Source organism: Drosophila grimshawi, unplaced genomic scaffold (genome assembly GCF_018153295.1).
Source record: "Drosophila grimshawi isolate 15287-2541.00 unplaced genomic scaffold, ASM1815329v1 contig_311, whole genome shotgun sequence".
Lineage (NCBI taxonomy): Eukaryota > Metazoa > Arthropoda > Insecta > Diptera > Drosophilidae > Drosophila > Drosophila grimshawi.
In genome coordinates, this window is record NW_025063098.1 from 11453244 (window position 1) to 11465055 (window position 11812).

General features: G+C 39.9%; 1 protein-coding gene across 1 annotated transcript; it reads right to left on the reverse strand.

The window, feature by feature from the left end:
- Window positions 1-1558: 1558 nt before the first annotated feature.
- Window positions 1559-11480, reverse strand: LOC6564283 (octopamine receptor beta-2R). Its single transcript, XM_032737612.2, is given in 6 exon segments — window positions 1559-2454; window positions 2840-3017; window positions 3108-3466; window positions 3587-3685; window positions 6088-6186; window positions 10239-11480. Coding segments are annotated over 6 exon segments (1911 nt in total). The 5' UTR covers window positions 10853-11480; the 3' UTR covers window positions 1559-1892.
- Window positions 11481-11812: the final 332 nt, after the last annotated feature.

Genomic DNA, 11812 nt, shown 5'->3' on the forward strand with positions numbered 1-11812 from the left:
GCAGAAAAATAAATAACACTCACATTAACATATTCGTACAAATACATAAACATATATATATACTATAAACATCATTAGACATAGAAATTAGTTTAGCTTTTGATTTGCTTATAAAAATATAACAAGTTCTTTGGAGTTTGTTGCCTTTATTCATTTATAATTAAGGAAAATCATATAATACACATTGACTATTATACATTTACATTTACAGTGATGCATTTTAATACACGTTTTATATAGTACACAAAGAGCATTGGCTCTTTATAATTATGTTGCTTTGCATTTTTATGGTTTTATATTATTATTTTTCTTTTGACTAGTATCGAAGTTAAAAACAACATTTTGTGGCTTTTTTTTAAACATTAACTTTTAACATGTTGAAGTTTTGTTTTGTTTTGGTTTCTTTTTTTAGGTTTCATATTTTGCTCAAGCAGTTTCCAGTGGTCACAAATATTAAATACAATAGCGTAATGCTGCTCGGTAGATCTAGGTACATATTCCTATTTATTTTCTTTGTTTAGATTTCAATAACAATGAAGCTCCATTGTTGCTGAGAGCAGTCTGACCTGCCCAACAGATATTCAAATTCAAATTATGCGGAAGTCGTATTTTTTTCTTTTGGTTACTCGACACTGTTCAACGTTGAGTTTGAGCCGCAATTGCTGGAATCAAGTTGCTGACTTTGTAAGCAGTGCACAAGCCTTCCTCTTACAGGCTACACAGTCAACTTAATTCCAGGAACTGCAACCCAATTTCCATATCTATTAGTAAAGAGAAACAACCACATCACAACATCACCATCGCGCACCCGATTTAATTTCACATTGTTATTCACATTCACATTCACTTGACTTGACTTGAATTTGAGTTGAGCTAACGATATCGATGCATTGTATTGTATTGTATTGTATATTGTATATAGTACTTGGAACTAGATTAGGTTTATTCAATGTTCACTAGATTAGTTTTGATTTTGACTGCCACTCGTTAATGCTATCAATTAATGCATTCTATATTTGGTTTAACTATGAATTTCACTATGATCTAAACATAATTTGAGCATTCTTATTGCATGCGATTGTCGTTCATATATATTATTATTTCTATATGTATTGTATATTTGTATACTTACATAAATGTATTTTTTTTTTTTTTGGGTTTAGTTTCATCAATTTAATTGCATACGTGCCAACATTTAAAATTATGTTTTTATTTCATTTAGCGACAAGTTGCATTAAAGTATGCATGTGTAGTACATCATTTGTTATTTAGTTAATTGGCACTGTTTAAGTTTTATTTATAGGTATATTATTTTTAGTTTGATCTCTATTGCTTGGTTGCCTCATGTCATAACCCGCTTGCCTAATTAGACGATTAGCTTAAACTAATGATTGCCCCTTGAATGATGTAGCAAATTCGTTTAGAATAGTTTTGCTGGGCATAGAAATGTTTTTTAACGCTGAACGCTTTACAACCTGAGCTTACTTTAGTTGTATAATTTATTTATATATATACATATGTATATATATAAAAAACAATTAACTATTTACAAGGCGCAATTAAACTTAATAATAAAAAGTGAGTTACAAAATAAAAATAAATAATAGATTATGTCATGCATTCTGTTTAAAGTTTAAACTGTTTACTGTGCTCCCAGAAAGTCAAGTATAAAGTTGAAAGAGTAAACAGACTACAGACATTCATACTATATGTATGTGCACTATGTGCACGGGTAATTCCGTAAATTTGACTTAAATATGTACAATGTGAATGCAACCAGCATATTAATTTTAAAAATTAATGGAAAATTGTAATTGCATTTGTTCGATTGAGGCGTCATTGCCACTGTCCGAATTGTTGTCGTTGTCATCGGCTAGTGATCTCTCAGTCTTTTACACATGACTGGATGCCGTTGCCGCTGCGGATGCGTTGTTGTTTTTATTCCATTTGTTGATATACTCCATGGGTATTTCGATTTGTATTTCCTGCACATCTTCGGCAGACAGGTTACCCAAGCTCGGTCTGGCCGGTGCTTGGCCCCCGGCTCTGGCGCCCAATCCGGAGCCACAGGCGCCCGCTGACAGCCGCTGCTGCTGCTGAGCAATGGGCGTCAGCAGCGCCTCGTCCCTGTATTATAAGTTGTCGACCAGCTGAGACTGGCGGCGATGTGAGGGCGTGTTTGAGTTTAGATAGCTCTCCGAGTAGACACTCTTCGCACGCTGATCGTAGCGCAGACTGGAGCGGCGTATGTCAATGTCGAGGGGCAAGTGGCGATCCTTCCACCAGTTGCAGAATAAGCAGAGCAGCGTGTTGCGGAAAGCTTCTCGGAAATCACGATTGAAGTACGCATAGATGAGCGGATTCAGTGTGGAGTTGAAGTAGCCAATCCAGAAGAGTATCGACACCACAATTTCAGGCACTTGACATGGCCCACAGGTCATCGATAGCGTGTACCTGCAAATCAAGCAATCAACTAAGTAATCAAGTATTTACATGTAATACAATTATCAAGTCACAAAGCATCTTATCTTTAAGCATTGAGCAACCAAAAAACAAAATAACATCGACTTGATAACAAGAATTTAAGAATCTGATTTAATAAAAACACGCACAAAAATAATACAACTCGAAAATAATAATATATTATTTTTGGCAAATAAAAGAAGCAAGTTAAGAGCATATATAAATATCAAGCCAGACAAAAAAAATAATAAATATAAAGAGAACCCACTCAAAAGTCTCGTCATGCCATGGCGTATGAGAAATATTTAATTATTCATGCACCACATTAAATAAATTACAAGAAGAGTCCTCGGCCAGCGGGTGGTATCACACTTACCACAGGAAAAATGGCAGCCAGCAGAGTATAAAAGTGCCCATGATGATGCCCAAAGTGCGGGCGGCTTTGTGCTCCCGCTTCATTTTGATTAAATGTTTGTCCTTTGTGGGGGTGTGCTCTTGCTCGACCTCATGCAGTGTCAACGTTTTCGATGAGCCCGAGCCACTTAACGCCTCGCCTGGCAAACGGTACAAGATAAATGGGCAAGGATTGACATTTAGCTGTAGTCTCAATGGTAATTCGAGCCTTGGCCTTCTCTCATTCTTACCTGATGGCTGCATCGATGGACGATGCATCAGCATGGCGTTACCGTGCCGCATCATCAGTTGCTTCTCCTGACGATTGGCCTCCCGAAAAATGGCCAGATAAGTGAAAATCATGATGGTGCAGGGTATCCAGAACGAAATCGAGCTCGAGATGATGGCATAGTACTTGTTCACCACAAACGAGCACTGCTCGGGATTCTCCATCACATATACTTTGTGCTCCTCCGTCGTATACCAGCCAATGAAAATGGGCAGAAACGAAAGCAGTGCCGGCGATATCCATGTGTTCAACAGCATAATGAAAACCACGCGTTTCGTCATGCTAATCGGATACTTGAGCGGCTTAACAATCGCATAGTATCTGCAAAAGGAGATGCCAGAAGAGCCAGGCCACCGTTATTACCATTTCAAGTAGCTGTCATTTGCAGCGCCAAATGAGCAACACACACGCATGTGGGTGTTGGTGTGTGTGAGTACTCACCTATCCACAGATATGCAGCATAAATGCAAAATGCTTGCTGTTGAGAAGTACACATCCAAACTGTTCCACAGATCGCACAGAAAGGGGCTAAAGTTCCAGCTGTAAATATTTTAATCATTCATTTATAATCAGCCCCTGAAATTATTTTAGCTTAAAAAGTGCTTTGTTAAGCTAAGTTAGACATTGCCCCAAAAAGTATGCTATAAAATCCTTAAGCTCTTGCTTGTAGAAGCTTCTAAGTCTTTTACTTGGGTAGTCACTGAATGTTTTATCAGTAGGTTTGATTTGTGCCTTTATCGATTTAATTTTAGTTAGTCATCTTAGGTTGGGCTACAAGGTGACATTGCCCATGAACTGACATACTTTCAAGCCCAAGATGCTCTCGCTGAGTAAAACGAAATGAAAAGCTTTAATGCACTGTACGACACAAAATGGTCCGTGGTGACTACAACAATGCTCCTCACTTTACCACTGGCAGAGGCGCAAGCACAGACACTTACACACACACACACATACACACACACACACCTAAACACACACCCGAACACACATAAGCGAGGGGCTTGCATGAAAAACTCATTAAAACTCGCGTTGTTGTCGCTGCTAGTTGCCGCCTAAAGCCCACCTAACCACCCCACCCATAAGCCCGAACAACTCAACCAACTCGACTAGTCGTTGCCTCTTTTTGCCAGCGGGCTGGAAAATTTATTATCGGGCGACCAGTTTGGCATCAGTTTCAAAAACTTTTCGACTATTCAGAAACTGTGTGCGCACGCCTGCAGTAATGCCAGGATCTAGACTGGGACTGGTTTGTGGGCGCGGACTTTTCTGGTTTTTGTTTTTCTTCCTTTTTTTTACTATTTTCCTCTTTCTTTTTTGGTTGTTCTCTTGTGCACTGTCGTGAATTGGCGCTCAAGCTAGCCTATATAAAAGTTGCCACGACAACGACGACGACGTTGGCCATGTTGGCGCCGTAGGCTAGTGTCAATTATGCAACTAGCGACTGTGAAGGTAAAATTGCTAATGAATGCCAAGTGGGTGGCTATGGGGTTTGGTAACGAGCACATTGGGTATGCACCAAACGGCGACCAACGCCAATTTATATGCAACTCTCGTGGCCAAGTGGCAAGCGAGTGAAATTTTCGGCACTCGTTGCCATCATGCCACGACTGGCTGCAAGTGTGCACATTATGCACTGCTCTCAGCGATGCAGCGACGCGTCATTGCTGGCGATGACATTGCAAACATTTGTGTTGAACTAAAGCTAAAAGGCGAGCTTTAAGCCAGGCCTTAAAGTAGCGTCCGTGCATAATTAACTGAGCCAGCCAGCTACGTATCTGCACTTGGCATCATATGCACACATCGCATTACAGTTGCATCCATGCACACTCACACGCGCTCACACACACACAAGCATACACACAAACACACACACATACACGCACAGAGAGAGAGAGAGAGAGAGAGAGATACAGCCTGTGTGAAGGATGTGACCGTGTCACACTCTGACGGTTTTTGTACCATAGAATGCCATTGCAAAGCAAGCGTTTCTGTGTGCCCATTTTCCATAAGTATGTTCACTCTAACAATATTAATGCATTCAAACTAGGAGACAGCGTTTGTAGCACCTGTGTTTTTAATAAATTTACAGTGTCATCTTTAGAATAGGAACATTTTATTTACAAATGCAAAAATTAGTACGAATTTCAAACTATTTCTAATAAAGAAAGTTGCTCTAACATATATTAATTGTACTTTAATTGATATATTGAGTAAAAAATACACACAAAATCTACACTTAAATATTAAGCAAATTGATTGTGCTCGAAAATGTTTATTTTTACTATCTTCATGACAAACAGTTTCAAAAATTCACTAACCTGTGCTGTTCACCAACCTGTGACATAACAACAAATTGCTTTAAATATTCATTAAAAAATGTTAATGATAAAAGTGTATTTGAAATTCATAGTGGTTTTTTGTGTATTTTTCGTAAATTTTTCTTGCTTGCACATTTTAAAGCTTGAACACAATTGTACGCATATGAGCTTAAAAGGAGAGTGGCATGACTTTTTGCATTTACATTTGCCGCACACATACACACACACGCACACATGCTCGCACACACACTTAGACACCCACACAAGGAGGCACACATCTACTTAGACAGCACATATGTGCTGCCCACACCAAGAATGTACGGCAAGCAGCATAAATAAATGTTGCTTTCATTTTTCAGGGATTTTCGGTTGTTTGTTCTAGTCCTTCCGATGCCCCTGCTTCCCCGCCGGCTTTTGCAGTGGCAAACAAGACCCCTTTCACTCGGCTGGCGTTTTGTTTGGTCCGGCGTGCAGATGCAGTTGTAATTTTTGTTGCAGCCACTGCCTGCTGTTTCCCCTTACTTTTGTTCTTGTTTTTGTTGCACTTGTTGTTGCTTTTGTAGCTCGTGTTGGCAATGTGTGTGCTTGTGTTATTTTATTTGTGGATGTTGTTGTACTTACCGACCAGTTACTTGCACACTAAAGTTAAATGTCATGGCCATAATAGCGACCATTATATCAGCCATGGCTAAGGAAACTACAAAGTAATTCGTTATAACTCTGCAATAGAAAGAAAAAAGAGCACAATCAGAGAACGTAAGTTAAATGAGATGTTACGAATGATGACAACAGCACAGCAGCAATAACAACAATAAGCAGCATGAATGCGGCTATATAACGACATGCCCTTAGATGACTAATCAGGATATACTCATACTCATCCTCGTGTGTTTGCCTGTGTATGTGTGTGTGTGTGTGTGTGTGTGTTTGTGAATGAGCACTTCCTTTGTGCAATATGTAATGCGTGCCAATGCCCCCAAGGGACAAGCACATTCCTTATGCAGTACTTCTGTGAGGGGCAGCAAATGATTTCAGCTAGAAATGTGCTGTCAGCAGGGGCTTAATTGAAAAAGCAAACAACGAATCGAAGCGGAAAATGCGATTCAGCTACTATCACTGCTTAGAAGTTGCAATTCATGAATTCGGGCTCATAATGTGCTCGATTGATTCCTGGTAAGCAATTTGCATCGCATATAAGTCATTTCCAGGTGCCCGTCTCAATCCATCTAATTTATTCTCATGAGCCCTAATGCACTGCAATGTTAAATAAGTGTTTCTCTTTAAGTTGTCTGCTTTGGCATGCTTTCAATCTATTTCTCTCGCACAACTTATTAAGCTCTTAAATAACTTTCAACGTTAATTGCAACAAATCGCCGCTATTTTGTAAATGTTTGCCATTATTCAGCTCTCTATCTACCTCTGCTTCTGCCGCTCCCTTTTTTTAATGTTCCTACTCGCTTGCACCTATGTCTATAATCTACGAGGCTACTTGCGAAACAAAAAAAGGGAGGAAAATGCTTATTTCAGCACATTTAAACACTTTGGCGGCTGACGTTGAGAGCTGGGCGGAAACAGTTTTCGAGCATCCTTCAAGTGAAGGCGGCGTTAATGAGTAGCCTCTATGTAACGGCAAATGGTTGCCACATATTGGCTGCTACTTGCTACAGACATACACAACTGTTACTGCGAATCTCGCTCGAGGCTCATCCTCAGAATACCAAAAAAAAAAAAAAAATCAAGAAAAAACAACAGAAAATGTGAAAATAATTTCAAACACGGCGGCAAACGTTTTTATTGCGTGGCGTATAGAACATTTTAAATTTATGCTGTCATAAAAACCATAAGCTGCCTTAATTGCCAAAGTTGCTGCCTAGGGGCTTCTGTTTCTGTTGTGTCACTTCTTTTCTTAATACCCCGTAAAGTGGGCAACAGCGGCTGTCATAAATATCAGCAAGTTCATGTAGCCATGTGCATTTTTCGACTATATGAATTTCTCAGACTTATCTGAATTTCGGTTTCTTTCTGCTCCACCACATGGTAAATCTAATAAATACATGCATATCCAATTATTATCAATTCAGCGTAACAATTTGTTTTTATATCTGAGTACTAAGATTAGCATAGTTTTATGCTGAGTGTCTTCCAGTCCAGCACTCTGGGTCTAGCAATATATTATATTCATCCTTTGCGTTTTTGTCGACTACATTCTGTTTTTGTCGATTTTTTTTATAACTTTAACTGTCATGCTTTATTATTGTATCTTTTCGGTTTAGTTGGTTTTCTCTTTTATTGGTTTTTTTTTATACATTCCATTCTTTATGGCTTCGTTTCGAGGGATGTCGCATCTATGCGTAATTTTTGCACCAAAGAACAATAGATAGATTTGTAGCTCGTGGGCAACAGCAGATGGCCATTTATAAGCCGCATGTTGCTTTGGATTTCGTTATTAGTTTGCGACTGGCCGGCATTAATTTTGGCCAGAAATTAGATTTATATCCATACATCCAAAGGACGCACATGGCCTTGGTAAGAAGTTGACTAAATGCACATAAAAGTCCTAGCTACACCATCAGTACCACCATCCTCATTATCAGCATCATCATCATCATGATTATCAGCATGATGAGCATTTGTATCATTATTAGTTTGGCTCTGGGGCCGCCGACACGCAAGTCACTTAAAAAATAAAATGTTGCTCATTAGTAGCAGCAAAAAGAAAAATTAAGAGACGTTCAACCTTAATTATGCGCAGCACACCGACCCCTTGTTATTATATCTACTGCTATCTAACAAAGTTTGTTTGCTTCATTTTCTCGGGCCTTTCCACTCGCTTCTTGGGCCCAGAGTATTTAAAGTTTTCAGTCCTGCGAAAAAATTTGCATTAAACGGACTTATGAAAGAAAGAAAAAGGAAATAATAATGTATGCTAAAAGGGGTGTGGAAAAATCTTGCAAGCTAGATCTGTTGATTGCAGGCCTCAAAGACGAAGTTAACTTTGATTATGTGACCCTGTCCAACCCAGTCGTAGGACGACCCGGGAGAGTTTTATGAAGCGCTAAATTGATTTGCCTGCCAGTTATTAAGGCATAACTAAAAATATTAACGAACCGAGGCAAGCTGACGTCCCATCATTTATCACTAGAAAACTTTTTATGATAATGTCTCCCAATATAAATGTCGAGCGAAGGACGCCACCTCTGCTCCACCGTGCCGGTAGTTGACAGCGCATCTAGTGAGGTCGTCTCGTTGAGATGTTGACAAGTGTTTGTTCTCTCACAGATACACACTTTGCTTGAGTGGCTATATTTATATTTTAGTTGCAAATGGATATAAGGAAGGTTTATTGGCTTGCCATTGGGGAGGAATGATGAGCTAGCAGACAGTTTATATATGCATAGCTATGAATAGCCAAAAACAGAATTCACAAAGTATAAACCACACTCGAAAATATTCATTGTATATGCAACTCAATTAATGGTCAAATTATCAATAAAAATGATTTTGTTGCTTTGTTGGGATGCTTCTTTTAATATGGATCCGCTCTGTGATAGTTGCATTTGATTTGATTGCAGCAATATTTCTAAAAGTATAATGTGCTTCGCATAAAAATACGATTCATGGTTATATATGCATATATATTGAGCAATTTACTGTAAATTGTCACAGATCATTGAAATAAACTATCTCATTTAATGCAAAATTCATTTTTGATCACGTAAACAACAGTCATTAAACTTACTGCATCGTACAATAAATAAATAAAATTCCATTAAATTATAAATTGCCCCAAGAATAACTTTTGTGTACACTTTTATCACTAAAAAAATAGAATAATATTTAAAATGAAAAACATTTAATTAATTATGTAAATGCTCCAAAAACTACGACCACAAAAGGCATATTCATAACTTGGCTTTGATTGATTACAGTTTCTCTACAAAAATCAATTTAGTTACATTCTTAAAAATATTCTTTGATACATTTTAGAACGGCTATTCTGTGGCCTATTTATATATTTATTTATTTTCTTATATGTGCACTTTAATCAGCTAATAATGTGGTATAGTGTAATAATAATAATGGTATAGTGTATTTTCTGACAATGGGATCAGTTCGTTGTTAGCTTGTCTTATATATTTACTGTGCGCAGAGATGCCAGCCAATGAAAGTAAAATGCAAATAATGCTGGATGGAGTAGAACACTCGGGAAAATTAGTTTAGGGGAAGCGGGGACGCTCAATTATGTGATAAATAAATAGGGAACGAAGCAGGAACATAAACCACAAGCGAATTGAAAGAAAAGTCGGAGAGCAAAGCGAGCGCGTAATCAGGAAACGAACGGGAATACGGATGTGGATGTGCATGCGGATGCGGACATGGAATACGGCTGGCGGACGTTCGTGAATATTATACAAAGTTGACAAAAATTGAGCATAGGAAAGCGGAATAATTAGAAGGTGTTAAGTCAGCGCCAGGTGTGCTCATGCGAATGAGGGACGGATGGTGGTTGGGGGTTGGGGATGTGGATTGGGGCTTTTGCGCAAATTGGCAATCAAGGCAGCCCCAGGAGGTGCTACAGCTACAGGAATTTGAAGCAATTACCACAAAAAAGCAGACAGAAAAAGAAACGCTAATTGCTTTTCACTGATAATTAGAATGTAAGCGTTATCCGTAAGGGGCGAGGGGACAGAGGGCGAGGAGGTTGGTAGATGCTCACTGTGTCTGCGTTTGACAAATTAACGGGTACAGTTAAGCACATTTCGTATACGCACCTTAATTTTCTAACACGCATCACAGAAATAATAACAAGCAGATTGCCAGCAATGGCCGCTATGATGATGAACAGCATGACGAATGCTTTAAGCACCCAGAACACATCGTCAAACCAATCCTCGGCTAATCCGCCAGCTTCAACGCCCGCCTCCAGCTGAGCTCGACTGTCATTGAACAGCGCAGCAGCCGTGCTGCTTAGCAGCGTAGCATTAAGTTCATGCGTGGCGGGCAGGGGAGTGGCAGTGCCTTGCACTGGCAGTGCAACGGCGTCAACAACGCCAGCTCCTCCGCCTGTTGCTGTAGCCGCTGCAGCTGCAACTGTTGCCGACAGCGCATTCGTTGTGTGCAGAAGAGCCGCCGCCGTGGCGCTGATCAGCGTCAGATTGAGGCTGAGATTGCTATTGGAAGTTGTCGTTGTTGTGGTGCGTTGTTGTGCTGCTGCTCGTTGAGACTGTGTACCTGACTGCTGCTCTGATTCGAACACTGGTCGCTGGCTGCACCGGCAGTGTCTTTTGCGTATCCTCGTTGCGCTGGTTCTGTGTCGCATTGTTGTGGTTGCCGCTGCAGTAGGCAACGCGGGCAGCTGGCCCAACTCCAGCTGCAAGCTTTGCATGGCTGGCACTTAACTTGAATTTCACTACGGACACGTCCGGTTTAACACTCGCGTACGGTTTATGGCAAAGGCCTGTAACTTTTTGGTCTCACTTGTGGCCGTTGTGCCTGGTTTTTCTATTTTCTTTTTATTTATTATAATTTTTTGCTTTGCTTAACTTTGGGAACTTGGCATCGGTGTCAATATGTTGAACTTGAGCGTTAATGCGCTGGGCAGACACCGACGGCGAGGTGGTGCGCCATTAGGGATTCGCGACACGCGTGGCGCTAGCGACGTTGAAACCAAAACTGAATCGGCCACCGCAACGGAAATTGATTCGCCAATGTGGCGCGATCCATGCGACGGTGACGGTGACAGAGACGTAGACGTCAACGCCAACGTCCACGTTCCGCTGTCCTTGCCAACGCCAGCCGACGCCCACTCTTTCTCTTAGCGGTGTCGCTGCTTCAGCTGCTGCTTGCTGCTTGCTTCTTGCTGCTTGCTGTTCTTGTTGTTGTTGATGTTGATGATAATGTTATTATGGAGGCGAGGCGTCGCTGCCGCTGCTGACTCGGCTGGACTTCTTGTCGCTTTAGCTATGTGGCTTCTGTTTTTATAATTATTGTTGTTGTTGTTGTTGTCGACTCTGTTCGTAGATTGGGTTTTTCTTCTTTTGCCTCAAGCGGCTGAGTTTTAATTTTGTATATTTTCTGTTTTTTTTTTTTTTTTTTTTGCTTTTGCTGCTGCGTGTATCGTGTCGCTTAGCTTCTGCTGCTGCCACAATATTTCAGTATTCTTTACGATATATTTTTAACATTTCTTGTCTTTAATTTATTTTTAGTATAGTTCGTGCAAGTGGTTCTCACATTTATATTGCACTAACTCAAAATATTTCGAAGCGTTTGCTGTTCTGCCATAAAAACAAAATGATTGATATACAACAAAATATGGTAAAAAGCATTTTTTGCAATTATGTATATG